This window comes from Gasterosteus aculeatus, chromosome 18, assembly GCF_964276395.1.
Source record: "Gasterosteus aculeatus chromosome 18, fGasAcu3.hap1.1, whole genome shotgun sequence".
Lineage (NCBI taxonomy): Eukaryota > Metazoa > Chordata > Actinopteri > Perciformes > Gasterosteidae > Gasterosteus > Gasterosteus aculeatus.
Genome location: NC_135706.1, coordinates 14,337,305 through 14,360,835, shown reverse-complemented (window position 1 = coordinate 14,360,835; position 23,531 = coordinate 14,337,305). Strand labels below are relative to the sequence as shown.

At 45.5% G+C, this 23,531-nt stretch overlaps 1 protein-coding gene and 1 long non-coding RNA gene across 2 annotated transcripts; one reads left to right on the top strand and one right to left on the bottom strand.

Annotated features, from left to right (window-relative positions):
- Nucleotides 1-1,979: 1,979 nt before the first annotated feature.
- opn8a (opsin 8, group member a) lies at nt 1,980-10,016 on the bottom strand. The gene is made up of 4 exons (XM_040161199.2): nt 9,723-10,016; nt 5,095-5,388; nt 3,989-4,314; nt 1,980-2,788 (listed from the first exon to the last, which is right to left on the bottom strand). The coding sequence occupies exons 1-4, from the start codon at nt 9,793-9,795 to the stop codon at nt 2,402-2,404; spliced, it is 1,080 nt and encodes a 359-aa protein (XP_040017133.2). The 5' UTR covers nt 9,796-10,016; the 3' UTR covers nt 1,980-2,401.
- Nucleotides 8,825-21,637, top strand: LOC144389395 (uncharacterized). Its single transcript, XR_013453406.1, has 3 exons — nt 8,825-8,997; nt 20,161-20,196; nt 21,548-21,637. It is a non-coding gene; the product is annotated as an uncharacterized LOC144389395 (long non-coding RNA).
- The last annotated feature ends 1,894 nt before the right edge of the window (nt 21,638-23,531 follow it).

Below are 23,531 nucleotides of genomic sequence, written 5' to 3'. Positions count from 1 at the left end.
GAATGGGTTAGAGTTAAAAGGAGACAATACCGGTCGGTCAGAGTTCAAGGCACAGTTTAAATACAAGTTTCTTTGGAGGTGAGAGGTGTCGATTGGAGCGTTACAGCCGGAGGGGCAGGGGTCACCGGTACGTTCATGCTTACTCAAAGAGCCTGTCCGGGCAACACCGACAGCAGAGACTCAAGCCGGCGGCGCTAAAGGGACCCTGCAGAATCCCAATGGTTGAATCCTCCAGACACGTTGACATTATGGTTTTAACTTTGATGGTTTACGTTGGACGAAGCGGACGAAATAACTACAGGTTCATTGTGAAAGCAGCAGTGTAGGATTTCACGCACAAAGGTACGATTCTCACAATGAAAGTAGAGGAGACGCATTAAGTGCTTTTATTCGAGGTGGGTCTGGTTCATCCGCCAGAATAAAAAGCCGATTCAAACCCCGGGATAATAAAAGCTTTCACAAGGACTAAAGCCGCACAGCAAGTAGCAGATTTTGTTGCCGCGTTGCGTTTTTGAGCTCTTCCTCTTCTCTCGAGACATATCTCAACACTCTCTTCCTCCTCTCGCTCTCCAGCCCGGTGGAGAACCTGTCCGGAGCTCCTCCATGAGCTCCTCCATGAGAGTGGAAGGTCAGGGGGAGAGAAACCCACTGAGCTCCGACTTGAGGAGGGCCGAGAGGCACGTAGCTGTTGGAAAAATGTTTTCCCACTTTTCTTTAAAACCGTACAATTAGAATCCCTTCGCCTTTGATCCGCGCGCAGCATTTGCAGGCTCATAGTTATGTTTGATTTGTACTTACGTCAGTGCATTCTGAGCGGGCACCACTTCCCCCGCGCGGCCGGAGGTAAACAGATGGCTCAGAAAATGACTTTCTTATTGATTTTGGCTCGCTCTATTTTCAAACGCTCCATCAGACAGTCTTCGCTTTATCTAAAGGAACTGATTGTGTACAAACAAAACGCCGGGCCGGGAGGAAAATGACGGAAGTGTTGTATGATGAGGTGCTTGTGGTGCACAGTTTTCTGCAGAAGTGGTCTGATTGGACGTAAATATATCTGTGGGGATTCTTTGTTCTTCTTCTCTCTGTTGTGAGAGTCCTTTTCACTGAGCACACACACTGCAGCATTTCTCCTCCAGGGAACACGAAGGCCTTCTAAATGACTTTCTAGAAGGGTGAAAGGAAGGACACACTGGACAGATATGGATCCACGCATTTATAATAAAATAGCATATTTTAATAAGAGTCTGGAGATTATATAATTATGCAGACTTCATAACATTAAATAACTCTTTGAATGCTTAATGAGATAGAAAAAAATAATTGGAAAGATAATTAGTTACCTATGTGACGGAGTGTCAATCAAATACACGGATAAAAACACTTTAGATGCATTTAATTATTGGCAACCACCCCCCGATGGAAAGGTTTGATGGATCGGTGTGAAAATGTCACTGAAAGATAATTAAAATAAAATAAAAAGCTCAATACATCCCCAAGGGTGAACCTGTTATGAATAGGTGGAGACCGCTCTGATGAAAGCTCAGCACGCGGCGTTTTAAAGGAAAGTCTGCGGCTTTTATTTGCCTTCGTTGAGGCTGAACTCTGCGTCAGCTGTGAAATACACATGTGAAAGCGTTTCGTTTGTTTACATCGCTTCCCTTCGTATTTCAGTCCGCAGCGTCAATCAGAAAACGGCTCCGCATGCAATGAAACGTGTGTCTGCACCAAAACAAACCAAAGCAACTTGGCCGATTAATGGACACAAGCTGTGGGGAACAGAATAAAAAAGGACTATGAGAAGAAGTGTTTGTTACTATGTTCTTACAGACTCCTGTCAGTCAGCTCCCTCATAAAACTGCGCGGTGATTACTTGGACTTGATTGCTCTCCATTCTGCTAAATCACACAAGATAATCATTCTTTCTCTAATCTATGAAAAACGAACGCCGTTCATGTGGAACAAACAAGAAAGGCCGTACACACCGTAAACCTTTTTATTCATTTATTTCACGTCAATCAAGTACAGGTGCTGCTCCGCCGGGTGGACACGAGCCACGAGGAGGAACCTTCATCGCCGAGTTCACCGGAGTTCATCAGAGACAGACGAGAGGCCGAGGGAAGGACGCGCGTGCAATCGATGACATGTTAGGGTCTATGATGCAGATGTCTGGAGTCAAATACACACGTTCTGGCTCCACCCGCGTTGACCTCGCGGCTTGAACTTACAAAAAAAAAACTGTTTCGATCTCATCCGCCACGTACCAACGAGAAGATTCAAAACACGTTCGTAGCTTAGCTTAGCTTAGCTTAGCTTGAATAAGTGCCGAGACTGGAAACGGGGGGAAACAGATGTCACGCCCAAGAAATAGTTTGACACGTAGCATTTGACTTCATTACATGTACTAACCCAAAGGCATCATCTGACTCACAGGCTCCCCCCCAGGAGCCGCCCTCTGACCCCCGCTGGCTCCGTCGGCCCCGCTCTCCCAAACGGTGCAGTCAGAAGCTTTGGCCACTTCGCCTCGGAGCCTCCGCCCTTCCGCCGGCGGGCTGGCCCGATGCCAACAACAAAGCAGGTGTCTGTGGAGGCGGAGCAGCTCCCGCCAGGAGCTCCGCTGGAAGATGAAGTATATGAAGGGGTTGTACACGGTGGAGCTCTTGGCGAAGAGGCACGGCAACAGGGCGACCAGCGGAGGGATGTGCTCCCGGGAGCGGAACATGCTCCAGAGGCTGACGGCCACGTAGGGGGTCCACGAGAAAAGGAACCCCGAGCTGATCATCGCAGCCATCTGCAGCAGGAGTCCAGTGAAGGAGACCAGAGGACAGAAGGAGGCAAATAAGCTCAAAATATGTGTTTCAAGCCTGGAGCTGGTGATGTGATGTTATTGAGCAGGATGCTGATTGTGTAACATGCCCCCCCCCCCTCCCAGTACGTCTATCTGCAGAGGCAGCGAGGCCTTTCAGCACTGATGGGCACAAGTATAATTATTAGTTACCATGGCTGTAAAGCCAGGACAGAACCGCAGGCCGCCATCGTCATCTAAGATGAATCTAGGTGAACGTCAGGGGAGATGAGCTGCAGTCACTCTATTAGGCCGGGGGGGGGAGGGGGGCTCCACCGCGTCATTATTATACATAACAATTTAGATTCATGAGGAAGGACAGCACCATTCCATACATACGAGATTGATATATTTATAATTTAAATATTCCCCATTCTCAATACTCTCATCATGTCACTAAAGGAGCACTTCACAGAGGAATATAAACCAATCAGAGTGGCTTATCTCCCTCTGCACCTATATGATTTAAAATATTCACTGTTGCTAGATGATCAAAGACATCTCAAATAACAGCGGTTAATGGTAAGTGGACTGTTATCCACTGAGGACCCTGTGAAGTGTGGAGCCCCCACGGGGGGGGGGCAGAATAAATGGAGTGGTCCGATGTATCAACAAGTCATGATGGAAAAGAACAAATCCATCTCTCGCCTGTTTGACCCTTAATCAATGAAGTTACGCTACCAAAACGGCAGCTCAAACACACTCACTCTAACACACACACACACACACACGCACTCACTCGACAGCCGCGTCCGCAGGGCACAAACTCTCACACAAACAAATCGGTTGTCTTCACAGGAACCCCGACGTGTAAAAAGTCGTGACCAGCGGCCGACCCCGCGCGCTCCGTCGAGCACAATCTGTGGATGGGCGAGACGCGTTCCCCTCTGATCTTTGTCAGGGCCTGCTCGTGTTCCTGCAGACACACTAACCTGCTGCCCGACCCCGAGCGACAACAGATATAAATAAACATCTGTAAAAGCCTCGCAGATGTAACGGTGCACTCAGCATTCCCCCGACGACTCTGCACTTAAGTGGGCCTGCCGGCCTCAGAGGCTTCAGCGCTGCAACAGTTTGCCGTGGTTGTGTGGCGGCAGCTACTAACTGAACCGAACGTCACCGCAGCTTCGGTCGTCTCGTACTCACCAGAGTGATTTTCTGCTCCACCTTCCCGTGCTGAAAATCGCTGCTCCGGATGGACTGGTAGGCCCTGCGCAGCTTCCACGCGATGCCGAAGTAGGTGAAGAAGATGACGAGGCAGGGGAGGAAGGTGCAGAGCACGGACAGGGTCATGATGAAGGTGGAGCGGTTCAGGGACTCCCCGTAGCTGCTCCAGTCTATGGAGCAGGCCAGTCCGAAGGGCTCCGGGCCGTAGCTGCCCCAGCCCAGCAGGGGAAACAGGGCCCACAGGCCGGAGTACAGCCAGACCGCGCCGATCACCATGCTGACGGTTTTCCTCTGGAGCCGGAGACCTGGCGCACGAACAACAATCTCAGGGTCGGCCGGCTCAGCTGCACGGCAGCATTGTGGTTGCGTCCTGCAGCGTGTCGGACTGTCTGTCTGTTGTTAAATGGTGCGTTTGCCGGGCGGAAGATGCTGTGATGAAGAGTCGGATGCAGGTTGAATTGGGGTATTCGGTTAGACGCTGTCTGGAACCGGACCACTAGATGCCACTAAATCCCACAGACTGCGACTTCAAACCGCGTGTGCGAGATCACTGATTATGGGCGTGACTCCGATGGACCGTTTCAATGCTTCCAGCGCAGATATGCCTGAATCTAATTCACCTTTGTTGTTGTATTTATTATATTTATGTGCTTTAGTTGAAATTTTTACTTTTTACTAATTATCATTGCTATTCTATCCCATGCTGTTATTACTATTACTATTCACGTTGCTCTTATTCTTTGCTCATATATTATCATATATGTTTATATTTTCCTTCTATTATTTCTTTGCTCTCGTTTTTTTTGTAATCTTGAATGGCAAATAAATGTTCTTTTCCTATTTTATCTTGTCTTCAGTTTTAAACAGATCGATGAGGTAGTGATAAATTACTTTGGCTCACGTTATGAGTTCGGCCCCGTCGATAATCCGTGTCGGTACAGAACGGAAAGGTCTGTGATTGCTGAAAATCTAAATGGCTTCTGGGCGATTTAAGACAAAAAGGTCACCTTTGATTAGATCGTCTGCTCGATCTAATCAAAGCAGGTATTTCTTTTAGAAAGCTCCGCCGTGTGAGATTACCCTACCTCTCCTCGGTGGATTTCCTGTCACCAGGTACCTGACCATCCCCATCACGGCCAGCGTCACGATGCTGGTGATGCTGAAGATCATCCCCATCAGGCTGTAGTAGAGACAAGACGCGTCGCCGCCGATCCAGGCGTGGTTGAACGCCGAGGCGATGGACAGAGGGTACATGCTGAGGGCCATGCCCAGGTCCGTCACCGCCAGGTTCACCGTCAGCAGCTCGGGAGCTTTGAGCGGGCCGGAGCGGCGGGCGGCGCTGACCAGGATCGCCGTGTTCCCGAAGATGGACAGGACGGCTGCGAGGAGGGGGGAGGGGGGGGGGGCGAGAGCAGGACGGAGGATAAACGATGGCGTCTGGAAAAACACACTTCGATAATTGACCTCACCCATCGGTTTTTGTGGCGATCACGTGGAGCAGGAGATTCATTATTATAATGTGAGCCCAATGGGCCTCAGTAATCTCCTCCGCTGCTTCCGGGGCGGATTTATAATTCAAAGCTTGCTGTTCATGTTGAAGTTACGTTGTGCGCACGACGATACTCCAGCCGCCCCGCGACCCTGTACGAAGGATAAGCTGCTTTCAAGATGGATGGACGACAATCATTTTAGATATCCGTGTTCATTGAATATATATAAATAAAACTGGTTTAAGATGCGGGGATGAACTATAATGTGTAAAAACATTAGATGGAATTTGATTTGATAAACGAATGAGCCTGTTTTTAGAGGATTAGATGATCAACACTGTGCACATCTGCACCTTAGATGTGAAGCTGCTTGCAGGAGGCTCGTTGATCTCAGCATGACGACTTCAAACAGGGGAAACCAACCCCCCCTGAATATAAATAATAAGCATGTGTTAGACCGGCCAGTTCAGCCCATCCAACATTTACACACATCGTTTTTCACTCACATTTGACGCGCAGGATAAACTGCGTGCTTCATGCTTCATGATGGAAGACAATCGATTTGCCGGCTTCCACAAATTCACAACGAACTGTAGATACAGTTTGATGTCGCAATCGGTTAGAAAATGGAATTGAGTATTATTTACAAGAGGAGTGCGAACAACATCTTTTCTCTCTGGGGGGGGAACTTGACCCGAATGCTCTGCATTCATAAACTTTCATAAATCACATCGACTGAACAAGACCTCAGTCTTTTCTATTAGCAGATTTTCACAGATTGTAAGAACCTAATATATACGTATCTATATGTTTCCTCTCTCTCGTTCGCTGATTCATCGGATTGTCTTTCAGCAACCTGTGAACCGACAACTTTTCGGGTTGGAGAATACCAAACATGTGAACGTCTTATCTGTGAACCACAGCAACCACCTGACATTGGAACGAGGCGATCTGATCGCTGCAGCACTTATCTGCGGTGATCCGCTCCAACAAGCAATGAGATTTTTCATTGACTGGACGAGGCGCCCTTAATGTGAACCTTTTCTTCAGGCTTTATCATCCGTAAAGATTTAGTTTTCTCTCCGGCACCTGCACACGTCTGAAGATTGACTTGGTGCGTGCTGATAATTGCTGCAGCGCGCATTGAAGGTTCATGCTGTTATCTTTTGAAAGGAAACAAGAGCTTGATTTCTCCAAAGAGAAAATAATGGGAACAGTTTTATTTTCTTGTGTGCCGTTCATTTTGAGATCAAATTTGACTAAGAACACAGGTAATATGCGATAATGGAAAAACCCCAGTGAATTGTTGAGTGTTTGTTGCAGTTTGATTGCATGCGTCCTCACTTGAAGGCGAAGGGCTCTAACTCTCTCTAACTAATACAATCAATCGCTTATTTGGCTTAAACCATTCTGCCTTTGCGATGGGCAAAGTCGTGCTGACGCTGAAAGGCTCTCGTGAATGTGTTTCAGGACCAATTAACTGGTAGTGAACATCACTAACAGCTGCTGGCGTGTTTGTGCGCTTTGGATCAACCGGTTTACTCTCCTGCAGCAACACGGTCTCTCTGCAATTGGGAAATAGTCACAAAATGCAATCTACTTGTTTCTTGTCCAGGGGCACAAAATGTCCCACGGCACGACTTTCTTTCACCGGGACGACATTATGGTAATAAAGAAAACTAGGTCACCGCAACAAAACACCATGGTCGGCCTTAATATTGCTTTGGTCAACAGTGTGGGAAACCACCATACACCGGCCTTCTGGTGGGAGCCCTGTTCTGCTTGTCAGTAGCATTTTAAGAAATCACAATATCTATGGATTTTAAAACGCTGGACTTGTCTCGTTAGAACTTGTCCCCTTTTGGTGGCACTGAAATGGGAATTTGTTTTACTGGTAGAACCGTGTCTCTGCACACTGTTGCCTCAGAAGAAGCGAAAACGTTTGGTAGTCTGCCATCATCAATACCACCCGGGCTGTAATCACAAGTATTTTTTAGTCCCAAATTCAAAGGATCAGACATGATTTTGATGATTTGAAGAAGAAAAAAATAGCAAGGCACTTAAAAGCAAATTGCTTTTATTGGATTGTGCTTCCTGAGTCGACCCTTAAAGTTGCATTAATTGATTTCTTTTGAGGAGCATAAAAGGGGAGGGAGGGGGGAGGTTACAAAAGGTGGTCAGATTGCTGAAGGGTTTGGCAAAAAAGTCCACCCAATGAATGCAACTGACACAAAAAACCTCCACGACCTTTGCTTATTGTGTTGATGCTAGCGAGTTTTATCGGATGTTTCTTCCTAATAATATATCAAGTAGTAAGATTTCAATTCCCTGATACATACAGTATTTTATTTACGTTTTACGATACTTTCATGCTTGATAATGCTTTCTGTCAGCAGCACCTTAAAGGCAATTACCGCCCCCCTCCACCAGGGGGAGCACGCGGCCTTACCGCCCCCCTCCACCAGGGGGAGCACGCGGCCTTACCGCCCCCCTCCACCAGGGGGAGCACGCGGCCTTACCGCCCCCCTCCACCAGGGGGAGCACGCGGCCTTACCGCCCCCCTCCACCAGGCGGAGCACGCGGCCTTACCGCCCCCCTCCACCAGGCGGAGCTCGCGGCCTACTCTCAATTAGCGCGAACGTGAGCTGAGGAAATACTCCGTTTTTCAGGTATGTTAACGTCAGTTTCTTTCACTGGTGTTCACTGTGTTAATAATACAATTTAGCATGTTTCAGTTCCGTGGAGTAGTTTATTAACGGGCTGTATTGGCTCGGAGTAACGTTAATTTATAGGTTAGCTAGCCAGTTGGAAGCTAGCTTGAACATCGATAAATTAGCTAACTAAGCTAATCATGCTACGGTATCAGGGAAATAGTGTCAACGTGTGACATACTGTTTCAGTACAGTGCAAATTTAATAATAATCTGTATGCGTATTAAGATATGTCTAACTGCCTGTGTGTCAGGGGTGTTTGCTTCATTCTCTGCGTGTTTTATCTCACTCAACAAGTGTTGGTTCGACGACGCAGCGTGAAATCAATCGCCAGCCACCTGCAGCGATTGTAATTGTCGTAATTGAACGTTTGCATTGCTCTGCTGGTGGCAGCGAAGGAAGCAGCATGGAGCTCGAAGCAGCTTAATTAAAGCTGTATTGTCAATTGATTGAATTCTCCCCCCCACCCCTCATGTCTGTCAGTTATTTGCATGCTGTAACTGGGTTTGCCAAGACATAGTGGTACAAGCAGTAGAGATCTTATGAAGGGGGAATATTAAGATTATATGATGCCGTTATTAGACTTTCAAGACATTTTTGGATGAATTCTGAACTCCTGTTTCTCTAGTGACGGATGATCCTCAATCTTAATCCATCTCCCAACAATGGACCGATGCTCCACCCGGGTCTGGGATCATCCCATTTGGGTCATGACAACGGCACTGAGGTGAACGGCAATCTCGATCTCATCCGGAGAGGAAGGGAAGTGACCGAACTTCCCCTGCAGGTACTCATTTAGACGCACATTTCTGTGTGGTCAAATGGCATTTACATGAAAGATTAGGAACCTGGTTTGTGGCACTCTCCGGGTTTTGGATAATTTGCGGTGTATTTGTGTGTGTGTGTCTGGATTCCTCGGCTCATTTCCGTGCAGCCTGGCTGACAATCGGCTATCAGGAGCCTGCATAACGTGTCCACTCGCCACAGTGTCCTGGTCTCTATCAGCATATTAAAGTTTCCCAAAAACACGATGCCGACTCATCCAGGTGAAATTATAGGCGCGAAAACCAGATAAAATCATGCAAGCCTGTATTCACTCTGCCCAAAGAGATAAAAAGCTCATTTTCATACTGTTGACGTAACCGTCATTAAATAATATCCGTAAAATATATAATCATACAAAGCTATACTGTTTGGAGTGGAGAATTTTGGTTGGAGAGACTCTGCCAAACTGGAAGACAGTGTTAGAAATATTATGTAAATAACCCTGACAGCTTGGACGTTATAGGTTATAATAATAATATTTTTCTTACGCAGCATAGGGATCACATGAGACCAAAGAAAACAGTGACAATTAAACCATGCATCCTGATTTATCTTTTGACCCGCGGCGAATATAGAAATAACCAATTAACTCCTGGGTTTATGCTTCCTGCCGACAGCAATATGAATCCTAAAATAGATTTTTGCAAGCTGAAAATATGAAATACAGTAAGAAAAGAATGTACTCACCGATTATTATCAGATACGTCCCTGCCCAGAAATCAACAGCAGGTGACAGTTTGGACACGTATTTGTCCTCCATGTTGGTCAAACACAGAGGGTCAGATTACTTCCAGCATCTGACACCAGTACAGGCTTTAACTGGTCAATTTACTGCAGGGTATAGATCGACGGTCCACCTGCACACGGCTCCACACACACACACGCACACAATGCTGTTTGATTATTATCATTCCTTTCATGCCACATTGTGTTTGTCCCTCAAAAAAAACTCCACTTCAAGGGACAGACATTTGCACACACACACACTGGCTGAGTGAGGAAAAGGTGATTCATCAAAAAGCTGTGCGGCTATTTTTTAAAAATCTATTCCGTTAATTAATAAATCTAAAACTACATTAGGCTGATGTCATGACATTTTTTTTAAAACCGTAATTATGAAAAATGTAGTAAGGACGGACGGCGTATTGTCTATTACGTCTTTGATTGAATTGAAGAGCGGATAGAATGGGATTAATTTCTTATTCGAGGGGATTTGTGGTGCAAACCGGTCCCATTGTCTGTCCATGAATATAATGTGTGTTTTCTCATGTGCGTGTGTGTGTGTGTGTGTGTGTGTGTGTGTGTCTGTGTCTGTGTGTGAGTGCATGGGATTCGGCATGGATTACAGTTTACATGGATACATACGGTTTCTTCTCCTTCAAGCCCTCCTCTGTAAATGCGTCATAGAATTCACAGCCTCTGAACTCAGAAGTCGAAACATCAGTCAGAGAGCTGTATAAAAAACTGTGTGTCTTTAGCGTGTCTTTAGCGTGTTTTAAAGCTCAGCGAGTGACACCTGCGGCGCCTTCATCTTTCACCTTTCACGTTTTATCCGCGAGATTTTTGCACCTGTTTGCGTGTGAAAAGGGCGGCGAAAAAAGAGGGGTTACTGCCGTCGTATTGTTCCACATCTTCTCATGCTGCAGTTGTACTTGAAAGTCGCTTAATGGTCTATTGACTCTTTGACTTCATTGTCCACCAGCATGAGCAAGTTCCCAGTATATATGTACGTATGTGTGTGTGTGTGTGTGTGTGTGTGTGTGTGTGTGTGTGTGTATATATATATATATATATATATATATATATACATACACATGTGTATATGCTGTGGTCGTGGAGCAGCAAGAGCATTTCTTGCTCCTTACTTTCCTTTCCTTGATCACTGCCAATAACTGGTACAATTTGTATTGCGGCAGGTACAAATCGTTGCATGTTTCTGACTCTCGGTGAGAGCAGCTTCTCTTCACCGGCTGTGAGGCGCAGCGGTGGGAATTCGTCCCGCGGCTCCTCGATGTCTCCTCAAACGTTTTCCCGCGTGGGGGGAGAAAGAAGAAATTAAAGGAATGTCTCCTGGGGGAAACCTTTTAGGTCAGCGAGCGCGACCTCAGAAAAGCAGGTGATCCTCCTCTAGCGGTAATGCACACCTGTGGCTGACCTGAGAACTGTTAATTAATGAATTCATTAATGGGCTCTGAGCGAGCAGAAGGAAATAATGAACTAGCAATGAGTGGAGTTGATACCCTAGAGCTTTCCAATTAGCACGCTGTGACATTCCTCTCCCTCCTTGTCTCACTGAGCTCTGAGTGACTGAAGCCTGCAGTTGACGCTTGGCACTTCAGCAGAAATAGCAGCTGAGTGACGGTGCTTTTTGCAGAGGAGACGCCGCGTCCCCTCCGCCGGGTTTACAAGTCTGACACCACTTTTGAGCACTTAAAGCCAAAGCCTCTTCCCACAAGTGGGACAAAGCCCAGTCCCACTTTGTACTACTTAGGACACGTCTCTGCCTGTCCTGCAGGAATGACCGTTTAAGCACTCGTAAGAAGTTTCGATTCACCGTGGATACGCTTCCGCTAAGTTGACAGCTTTGAAATAGAAGTGTCTGGGGGCGGATGGCGAGCTCCGGGAGGAGGGGGGTGGTGGTGTTTGGGGCTCTGTTGTCCAGATGCTGACTTGAACAAAGAACACCTCTCGGTTCTGTCTCAATCAATGTCTTCTGCCCCAGAAAACGACCCCAGCGCTCTCCACGCTACGGTGGGTTTATTCTGTTTACACCCCTCGTCGCCACACGCTGTCCAACACATCGTTTTCCTCACTGGATTACCCCTAAAAATACAGACCTGTCACCCGAGCGCTCCTTACGTTAACTGAGAAAGTGGAGTTTGCGGTTAGCATTTAAAAAAAAAAAAGTGCATCCTTTCCCTCCCACATTCTAATTATGTAACAAAAAGCACCCGTGATTGAACTCTCTTCTAAACAGGATATCATTCGTCAGGCGCATCAAGGTTGAGCTTAATATGTATTATAAAAGTAAAAATATATTATAGAGCCGACTCCAATCACTTGTTGGACAAGTTGATTTTCCTTTCAAGGAGGCACATGATGAGGCCTCTGTCAGTGAGAATAAATGTTGTTTTCTAGCATGCTGTTATCAGATAACGGTATTCTTACAGAACCAGCATGTAAATACATTGATTCCTTAATTAGATCTTCGGTGAGAAAAGCCCACACAGCATTTATATTTTATAGGACATATGGATAAACAGAAGGTTTATGTAGAAACATTAAACACTAGGAGGGCCTATTTGCATTAAGCCACTTGTGTGATTTCTTTAGATATTGACGGAGCGCGTCATTCACAATACTGTGTTTTTACGCTGTGTTCTTTGTACGCTGATGCGTTAGTGGTCCTGGGTCACGTATGGCGTGCATTACCACTTTAAATTCAACTCAGAGTACAGCGATGTTGTGATTGGGGAAACCACGGAGGATCACATGCAACGTTTTCCTTCGGTTCTCGCCGAGAAGTGAACGTGATACACAAAGGGAGATAATTGGGTCACATCTTCAGCAGTGAACTAAGTGAAGATGACAATGTGCAGCGCTTTTGTACTGTCACAGGCCGGCTCATAGCCTGTGGCAAGAATGAGGGGACACAAACACCAAGTATAGGCCAATCAAGAGAAGGGTTTATTATAAGTCAAAAACTAGTAACTTTAAACAAAGAAAAGGAATGAGGTGTGCGAATGTCATAGTGTAAGGTGTATGTAAGGTGCATGGTTGAGTGAATCCGTATGTGTAAACATGACTGAGTGTGAACAACGTAAAACCTTCAAAGGAACAAACAAAACAGGATCATACCTGGAGGAGCAGAGAGCAAAACAGAAGTGGTTAGAGGCCTTCTTATACCTAGAGCCCAGGTGGCTCCAATCGCTAAAGACCCTCCTCTGCCTGCAGGAGGAACCGCCCCTGCAAGGCCGGGGAGGAGCCGTGACACCCCCCTCCTTAAGATGAGGGTCCAACCCTCAGCCCCAAAATTTGGCCCACATTGAAAACAATCCAAACAGTTCCCTCAAAATACAACAAAAAGAATACCCGTCCTGGCTCCTAACAGTCACCCTGTGTCCCCCGCCTGACTGTCCATACCTCAAACTCTGCAGCCCTGGTACCTAGGGAGTAAATTAGGAGAAGAGAGGCGCAGACAACCCGTAGGGGTCAACAGAAAGAACATACCAACTAGGTTACAGGAGCACGGGACAGAGCGTCAGCAATGATATTATCCTTGCCACTAATATGTCTAATATCAAGGCTGAACGGTTGCAGGAACAAAGCCCAACGCATCAAACGCTGGTTGGGATTTTGCAAGGACTTCAAAAAAATGAGGGGGTTGTGGTCAGTGAAAACAGTTAAAGGGGTCAAACCGTGCTGTAGAGTGCCGACCCTGCAGGACTTCATCAGAAACCCTAATGATCTCCTCCTCTCCCCCGTCCACAAAGTTTAAGCCACAAGATACAGTGACTGGAGCAGCAGTCAACGCTGACTTTACTACTCGAGTGCCCTCCACTTTGCTTTGATCACGGGAGTGATAACATTTTAACAGGTTCACATGGCATAATTTAGAGGACTTCCTATACCCCGGAGTTTCAATAAGATAGTTCAAATCTGACACTTTGCGCAACACAGTAAAAGGACCACAGTATTTTGCCTGAAAAGGTGAACTTACAAGAGGCAAAAGAGCAAGTACACGATCACCGGGAGTAAACTCACGCAACTCCGCCTGTCGGTCATATCTCAATTTCATTTTCTTTTGAGAACATTTTAGCTTTTCTTTCGCCAGTTCTCCAGCTCTATACAACTTCAGCCTAAATCCATTTACATAGTCAATGAGGTTCCGAGGTGGTTCTTCAGGCAAACAACCATCCTGCAGCACTGCTAAAGGCCCCCGTACCTTATGACCAAACACCAAATCCTTTGGGCTGAACCCTGTGCTCTCCTGTACTACCTCACGAGCAGATAGTAGTAACCAAGGTAACCCCTCCTCCCAATCTGCAGACAGTTCTGTACAGTACGAACGAAGCAAAGATTTTAAAGTTTGGTGAAATCGTTCCAAAGCTCCCTGGCTCTGGGCATGGAACGCAGTAGACTTGTTGTGTTTAACTTTTAGCTGTTTGAGAACCTGAGCAAATAAATGGGAGGTAAAGTTAGAACCCCGATCTGACTGGATGATTTTTGGAATTCCAAATGTAGAAATGAATTGAGTTAATGCTTTAACTACTGCTTTTGAAGTTATGGTACGCAAGGGAAAAGCTGCCGGATATCTCGTTGCGTGACACATAACAGTTAATAAGTAGTTATGACCTGACTTAGACCGTGGTAAAGGCCCAACACAATCGATAATAAGATGCTCAAAAGGTTGTCCTATGGCTGGTATTGGATACAAAGGAGCTGGCTTCACAACCTGGTTTGGCTTGCTTGTGCGCTGACACGTAGGACAAGTTTTAATAAACTGAGCTACAGCTCGCTTTAAACGAGGCCAGAAAAAATGCCTGAGTATGCGATCATAAGTTTTACGAACACCCATGTGACCTGCCACCTCACCATGTGAAGTTTGCAACACTTTGTTTCGCAAAACAATAGGTACAACTATCTGAAAAACTGGTTCGCCTAGACCCTGAACAGAGTGTGGAACCCATTTCCTGACCAACAGTCCCTCAAGAAGAAAATAGCACTGAGCATTATTCCTCACCGCTGCCTCAGGAACAACTCTATCAAACAGATCAGTTAAGGTAGTATCGGCCTTTTGCTCAGCTATCAATGACTCTCTAGAACTAGTCAACTGTTCAGTTTGGAGTTTAACTGGCAACTCGAGACTTTCTGGCTTACTCTCAATCTTCTTGAGTGCGGCAGAGCGGGTAACAGCACACCCTGGAAATACCTCAGGAGACACACAACTGTATTCTGGAGATACCTTTGCAGGGGGCACTGAAGGTTGCTTCTTAAAGATGTTTATTTTGCCATCCGCCCACACCTTACTACCTGCCAAGTCATTCCCCAGAATCATGTGTATTCCCTCTACTGGCAACTGGTGTCTAACCCCAACCGCTACATCACCCGCTACCAGACCACATTTTAGAGTTACTACATGTAAAGGGGAAGAGAATGGAACTAAACCCATGCCACGTACCATTACACAACTGCCAGTATCAGACACCTTAGAGAAAGGCAAAATGGACTCCAAAATAAAAGAATCCAAAGCTCCAGTGTCTCTCAAGATCCTAATTGGAACATTGTGGTTGCCATCTACCAGCGACACCACACCATCCGAAACAAAAGCTGAAAAGTCACCTTGGTGAGATTGAGAACCAAACTCAACTTTTGGCTGAAAAAACTCACCCTGATGGTCAGAGGCTGTACCAGAAACGGCCATCACAGCCGGTTTAGCTTGAGCTAACTTCTTTGATCTAAGTAACGGACAATCTTTCTTCCAATGTCCTTCAACTAAACAGTAGCGACAGGTATTATCTTTTAATGGTGCTTTAGGTCCCCCAAAACCAAACTTCTGTGGCCTTTGGAACGAAGCTCCAGAAAAAGATGACTTACTATTCCTAGGAGTAAAGTTTTTAAAGTGCATATCACTATTTGACTCAAAATGGCTTTTATGGGTTAACCTGTGCTCATCTGCAAGGACTGCTGCATCACTTGGCGACTTAACTTTTCGCTCATTAATGTATGTAGCAACCTGGTCAGATACAGAGTTTTTGAACTGTTCTAACACGATCAAGTTAGACAGATCCTCAAAAGTACTAGCTTCAGAAGCTGTACACCAACGATTAAATGCAGAAGTCAAATCGCGAACAAATTCAGAATAAGTCTGCGAATCTTGTTTCTTCCTGTAACGAAAACGTTGACGATATGCCTCTGGTACGAGCTCGTAGACCTTCAGAACTGCTGATTTAACTTTAGCATAAACTTTACTGTCAGCTACACTCAGTGCTGAAAAAGCCTCACGTGCCTTACCTGTAAGTGCACATTGCAACAACATAGTCATGTCCAGATCTGACCAAGCTCTAGCTTCTGCAATACGATCAAATAGCGTAAAGTATGTGTCTGGATCTGACTCATCAAATTTAGGCAACAAACGAAGATTCTGTGAAACGTCAAACTGTTGTACTCCTTCTGGTCTATTGACATTCCGCAATCGTGCTATCTCTAACTGCATTTGCAACAGCTCCCGCTGCTGCTCAAAAGTTAATGAAGGGCTAGACTGAAAACTTGCACCCTCACTAACGGAGTTATCCCAAAGAACACCTATTTCTCTAAGACCCTGCTTTAATCTAGCTTTGACAGACTCTTTAAGTTTTCCATCATCAATCTCAATCTTATAATGGTCAGCAATTTCAATTAACTGCTCCTTAGTACACAATTCCAAAGCTACCTCTGAAGGAGTTTGAACAAAACCACTTAGAATAGAAGCCATTTTCCTCCACCAATACAACTATTACCAACTCTGAGGGAAAAAAAAAATGTACACAATTCACCTACTGCCAGTCTGGGTTTAAGGACAGGAGCCACACCCCACTATCCTCCAAAATAAACTAACTAACTGGCCCCTAGTCTTCGTGCAGTCACATGTGGTGGGTTTTTATGCACACAAAACCAGCAGAGTGGAAAGACAACCAGAAGCTGGCTGCCCCCCCACATCCACGGAGGTGCTCCCGAGCCGATGTAGGGGAAAAGGAAACAAGGGAAGCTCTACCCACGTTCACTGCCACCTAAAACAAAAACACCACGAGCCACCTATTGATACTCGCTGATAAGCCTCAAAAGGAGAGGACTCCCATCTGAACAAAACCCCAGAAAAAGCAGAGTGAATTGTGAACTCAAACTATAAAGCTAACCAAACAAAAGGAAGACCTGGCTCTCAATGCTCTCTCCAACAATATTGGCCAAACTAAAGCATCCCCTCAAACAAAAAGTTTGGCAATCTAACCTAACATGATTAACCCAAGTTAACCACAAAACAATAATCAACATGAACCAAACTTCAAGTAAACAAATATAATCAATGACAAAGCCAAAACAATCTAGACAAAACCTTAAACAAATAAGGCAAACTATTAGAGTACTCAAATACTAACGACTAAAGTATAATTAACTTTAACTTAAGGACGAGCCCCCATTTGTCACAGGCCGGCTCATAGCCTGTGGCAAGAATGAGGGGACACAAACACCAAGTATAGGCCAATCAAGAGAAGGGTTTATTATAAGTCAAAAACTAGTAACTTTAAACAAAGAAAAGGAATGAGGTGTGCGAATGTCATAGTGTAAGGTGTATGTAAGGTGCATGGTTGAGTGAATCCGTATGTGTAAACATGACTGAGTGTGAACAACGTAAAACCTTCAAAGGAACAAACAAAACAGGATCATACCTGGAGGAGCAGAGAGCAAAACAGAAGTGGTTAGAGGCCTTCTTATACCTAGAGCCCAGGTGGCTCCAATCGCTAAAGACCCTCCTCTGCCTGCAGGAGGAACCGCCCCTGCAAGGCCGGGGAGGAGCCGTGACAGTACAGATGATGTTAAAGCAGCTTTACAGCCCACTTTAATGTTGAATACATAAACCCTGCTTGGTCTGGATAACCTCTGTTCTACCATACCTAATTAGTGGTTTTGTTGATGATGAACATTCTATGCAACATGGTGAGAGATCTGGCCACAGCCCCTCATGGCTGATGTTCATGTAAGAATCGCCCCGAGTGGCTTATCAAGCCCTTAAGAGTTTACACATCAATATCACAGCATGGCTGATCTAGTCCGCGAGGGAGCGGGGAGCGTTAACCTTCGGTCCACAGTCCTTGCTGTGTGTCAAAATGTATTCTGAAGTTCAGCCAAACCGAAAATGAGCCCCAAGTAGATTGTTGCACATTCTAGAGAAAGTTCCCCATTTTCTCCACGCAGTGAAACACGGGAGGAGAGAGAAGCACAATGTTAGTTCAGTGTAGATCAAGGTGGATGAACTTCAGCTGCTCCAGCTTGCATCCGAGGCGTCCTGGAGACACGCTGAGTGGATCGATGCCGCTCTCGGCTCGCGTCGACAGATATTGTTTATCTGGACCACCCGGAGAAGGAGGATTACGTTCTGCACTTTGCCGTCACTTTGCCTGTGGTTTGATTTGAGTTCATTGAATGCACCTTTTGTAATAATTGTAAAACCTACTTTTCCGGTTGTGATCCCGGTTTATAAGATTAGACACTCAGCCTTATGCACCGAGAAGGTCCCCCGAGATCAGCACAGGGTTTGACCCATCAGCTCCATGGCTGTATTGTTGTCTGCAGCTTCGCAGTGCTCTGACTTGTACTGCTGGATTAAGTTAAGAATATAAAGTGATATTATTATTATTATTATTTCAGCTCGGAGCAGGATTTTCCATTCAAAGCAGCATTTTTCTCTTGGGATAAACGTGGCATCAATTGTACATTGTGTATTGTGTTTTTGCTTTCATCTGTGTACGCATACTAATGCAGAAGATCTGCGAGGGCAATTTTAGATTTTAGAGAATATTAAAGAAGAAAAAAAAATTGTCCATTGCCAACCATAATAAAAAGCTTTTCCCTTCCATTTGCTGCCATAACGTACGTGCTTGTACAACGTACAAGTTCAGCATATGAATTAGAAATGGATCCGTCAAATACTTTTTGAAAAGTATCTGTTTCAGCTTCCGAGGAGTATTGAACTGTTTTACTGTGTTCTGGATCAATTAAACCATACATGAAGACTGTAGCTGATGGAGAGCGGACCGAGAGAGAAACACATTTAGTTGCTAGTTAAATGCCATGGAATAGATCAATCAGCATTTGGTTATTTAGAAGGACGTGCGTCTTGTAGTTATGCAGCATTCACAACTATCAGTCCTGCCCTTGAAGACAGATCTCTTATAATCCACTTTCAGATTGTCATTGTCCAAGTGTGAAAAACGACAGTAGGTCAAAGGCCGCTGTCACCCAACCCACGCGGAGCGGCACCGAGGCTTGATTCAGTCCACCCAGGTTGTGTTATTAATTAGAGCTGCAATGAATAGGGATCATTTAATGACCTTATCTAAGATGGGAGCTCTCGAAAACATGATTCCTTCATGTAGCCAATTATAAAAACCATCTATGATCAGATTTTTACAGATAATTGCGACGGGTTCATGCACATAAGGGGGGAGATTAACAATGACTACTACTCTGAGTAATAGCCTTTGATGTAATTATACATAGAGGCCTTTGAGGAGGACAAGCAGCAGGCGTCGGATTAAATAACCCGAGCCCTCTTGTGACGGCTGTCGGTTGACATGGCAACCGGAGCTGCAGATCTGAGAGGAAACTTTCCATGACAAATGTTCTTCCATCCACATATGTAGCATTGGTTTGCATACAGTGACTAATACCTGTCTTAAAGGGGACACAAAGATGACATGTGGCTTGTTCTTTTCACATTTCAGCACACGTGTCGACAGATTAAGTGTTGGCGGGGGGGGGGGGGGGGGGGGGGCAGTCCCACTCCCACTGACCAGAGAATCTATAAATAACTCCATCTTGATCTCAATTATAGATATAAATTGGCTTGTTAATGTCACATGTACAGTTTCTACTGCTCAACATCTGTCTCCACACTGCGATGTTCTCAGTGTAGAGACAGATGTTGAGCTGCTGCAGTGACATCGCCATCTAGTGCTGAATGGATCAGCTTCATAAATAACAACTGTTGCAAAAGGCAGTAACAAGGACGTACAGGTGTTTGAAGAGGAGGGCATTGACCCCCCCCCATCCCCCACCACACAAACACTTAACACTCTGAAAACCTTCACCGGTGATTAATTCAGAAAGGTCAAGTTTGAGGATGGGTGTTGCTTGATTAAAGGTGCTGGCATTCTTTCAATGTGTGTGCGTGTTTGTGTGTATGTGTGTGTGTGTCCTCCTTCACTTTTACAGTGTGTGTACTATATACAGTGTTGGTATAAGGCGTCTAATTCCCCAGCTCAGTTTTACAACATGTAGCCTAATTCCAATGAAATTCATCTTTGTATAACCCCTAAAATCTCATTGGTTACTCTAACGTAATGCTTGCTTTGGTATTTCTCGGCAGGATGGACATCGAGTGCAGCTCAGCGGTCTCACAAAGGTTGGTGAAATCTCTGATCCGTCACTTTTTATTTTTAGATCAGATGTTGTTTGCAGAGTAGAACAGGCCCTCTGGTGCTCCAGCAGAGCCGGGGAATCGATGCCCCGGACTATACAGAGTACTCTGTTCGCTGCAAAAAAAAATACTGCCAACGATTCAAAGGGAATGGAATGTCCACGAGGACGGGCCTTCCCGTGAAAATAAATAAAAACATCAGGACGGAACGAAGGCTCATCAATGATACATTTGAGAGAGCGTTTCATTGATCGCATGATGTGGAACGTTCCCCAACTGTCTCTGCCACGACTTCCAGGGAGCGAGTTTTCAACGAAACCTCACCTCAATAATGCAGGCCGCTCTCCATAATGCGCTCGGTAGCAAACAGTCGCATCATCGGAACACGACATGAAGAAGAGTCCTGGAGGGGCGTCGTTCATAATTCAGCGCTCTTGTCATCAAACGCAGAGCTAGAAAGGCAGAGTCTGAGTGTGTAGCGAGGGGATGACATCAGGTGTAATGTGAGACTTCACACGATCCGCTCTGGTTTTCTAGGAGCGTCCTGACGTGAAAGTAGCATTAGAGGCTCTTTTAAAAGTTTTTTTTTAAGGGAAAACTGAAACGCAGCTTCCACCAGGTTGGTTTCAACCTGCAAATTATTCAGAGTGAAGAAGCTGGAACCAGAAAATCTGTCCAGTTTATTTTCCTTTAAAAAAGGAAAAAATTTAATCCAAATTGTTGCTGCATATAACGCTGCTAATCTATAAATCTATTTCTTTCATATCTGACCTGATCTATGCAGGGTGATGGGGAAAACAATGAATAATTGAGTCATTTATTATCATGGCTGACAATCACCACTAGAGGGCAGGCTTGCTCATCTCATTCTCTCACAGTACTTCTACAATCGTACAGTGTAATATTCTCACTTGTACAGATTATTGGTTGCAGATGTAATGTTGGGTCCAGTCCGTTCTTCTATTCAGACTGAATCTGACATAAATGCAGATGTTGGAGGAACTGACTTGCTATCCGATAAAAACCTAATTAATCTTAAAGTGGTAATGTAATTGTTCGTTGGGTACACTTTCATGTCTTTGACTTTAAAACGACACAAAGAGTTTTCCTCTGGATTTTCATTCGTTCCGATCCTTTTGGGCTGGTATGACGCCCACGATCAATTAAATAAACCGCAACGACCCGATTTGCCCCCCTACGGTGGCACTGCAAATGATCTCTTGCTGAAATTTATTGGTGTCAGCATTCTGTGACCACTAATGCAGATAAAGTTTCAGTGTTTGTTTTTCACATAAATAATCACACTCATTCAGATTCTTTTTTTTCTTCTTTTTAGACCTGAATGCTCAGGAGAGGCCTGATGAATTTAGTTTCCATGTGAGAGAGTAAAAACAACTTTGACAGCAGCGATGTTTTAACAGGGTAAGTGAATTTTGGCACCACCAGAGGCACTTTCCTGTATTTCTTTTTCGCTGGGTACATACAACTCCGCTCAATCAAGGCTGCTGCGCACAAAGGGGTTATTTGTTTAATCATTTTGGCCCTGACGGAGGTATGCGCAGAGGACCTGGACTTACAGCAGCTGCTTGTGTGGTGTCAGTGCACACGTGTGTGTCAGTGAACATGTGTGTGTTCATTCACTTCGGTCGTGGATCTGAATACATGCAGCTACAACCATTTCAATGTTTTCATTTCTTGATATGTTTTTCGGGACCGGGCGAAATTTTGAAAAAGGCCGAAGCAGGAAACGGTGATACGGTTGATTAGATTTCAGATACTTTTGTTTATCGTGAGACGCCCGAAGCGGCGGCTAGTTCAACGAGAGCAACGCTCCGTCGCTCCCAAGCTGAACTACGTTTCAACTAAAGGCAAATCATAGCGTTCCAACATAATAGTCTGCAAATTGTGTCAGCATGCCGCCATCATTTGCTTATTGGCACTAACCTCAGTGCAGCTGAGGCTGATCGGAGTGGCTCTAGTTCTGCAATGATTTGTTTAGGAGATGAAACTGGCGTTTACACCTCATGGAGGATTTAGAGAAGTAGAGGTCATGGGATAACTGAAATGTTGCATCCCATTGGCTCATTAATATCTGTACCAAATGTCATGGCAGTCCAGCAGGGTTAATACGATCCAGTGATTGTTTAGACATGCGAGTCCGAAGACGAATGTCAATAATATGGCAGCATGGATGTTTGTACCAAATGTCAAATGGCAAAACACGGTCAACCTGCTCTGACGTCACAGGGAGGGTCAGATAATCATGTTAATAAGTCCAGGATCATAACTGTATTCATTCATGAATGTCGGCCCTATTGGCTAGTTCCATTAGCAACAACAGCTCTACTTGATCTCATTAGTGGCGGAAATACCTGCATATCGTTTCTGAATTGTGGACAAGAATTACTATAAATGATCAAATAAGAAATAAAATGTATGCAACTCGTTGATGCAGGCCAGGCGGACCAGACGACCCCTTAGAGGTATGAGATCCGCCCTTCGGCTAATCTTTTAGACGCGCCTATTTGCTGCCACAAAGAAAACCGGATAACCGAAAGGTGTGGTGCCATAACGAGGCCCTGACGGCACACTGTGAGCGCGACCTCCGCTCCGGCTGTACGCGGCCTGGTTGGGGAACCGGATCCCTGTTGACACAGCGTTTAAATGACAGTATTCCACTAACACAGAGGAGGTGTGCCTCCTCCCAGGGCTCCTGTTTACAGTTGGAACGGCCTGCAGATGATTACAAGCACCAAATGGTCAAGGGATGGAACCGCAAAGGGGTGCTCCGCTCGGCGTGAAAACATCATGCTGCTCATTATGATTACATACGACTTGTTGACTCGCCAAAATTGCTGTGAAATTGGTCATACTTTTGAGGAATGCGCTCAGACAGTAATTGCATTTCCTGTTAGTCTGCGAGTCTCTCTCTCTCTCTCTCTCTCTAATGAGTGTGCGCCTCTGTCGGCTGCCGCGACCGTGGGCCGAGCCGCCCCCTCGACGCAGACAGTGGGAAGGAATGAAGCGATATTGCCCGCGCAGTACGAAGTGAAAACCTCCGGGGGATGTTTTTCATTAGGAGTTTTATCATCATGGTGAAAACAGCTTTGCCGTAGACCTCACAAATTGACCCGACCCCCGTCGGGTTTAACTCGACTTAACGGGATTTTCTGATGCTGGCGATCGTCAGGAGGGTTTTTACCTCGACGTATGTCCACGTATGGCTCGTATAATTTTTTTTTTTTTAAAAAGCTCCCGCTGATGGGAAACAAGATTCTCGACAATGGTAGACTGCATGCAGGCGTCGTAATGGCACCAGG

Excerpts from the sequence above, each read along its gene's own strand:
- opn8a (XM_040161199.2), bottom strand. The coding sequence starts at position 9,795 with ATGGAGGACAAATACGTGTCCAAACTGTCACCTGCTGTTGATTTCTGG. Across the intron at positions 5,389-9,722 it reads GACGTATCTGATAATAATCG|CCGTCCTGTCCATCTTCGGG; the intron begins GTGAGTACATTC and ends CCCTCCTCGCAG. Across the intron at positions 2,789-3,988 it reads TGGAGCAGAAAATCACTCTG|ATGGCTGCGATGATCAGCTC; the intron begins GTGAGTACGAGA and ends CTCCTGCTGCAG.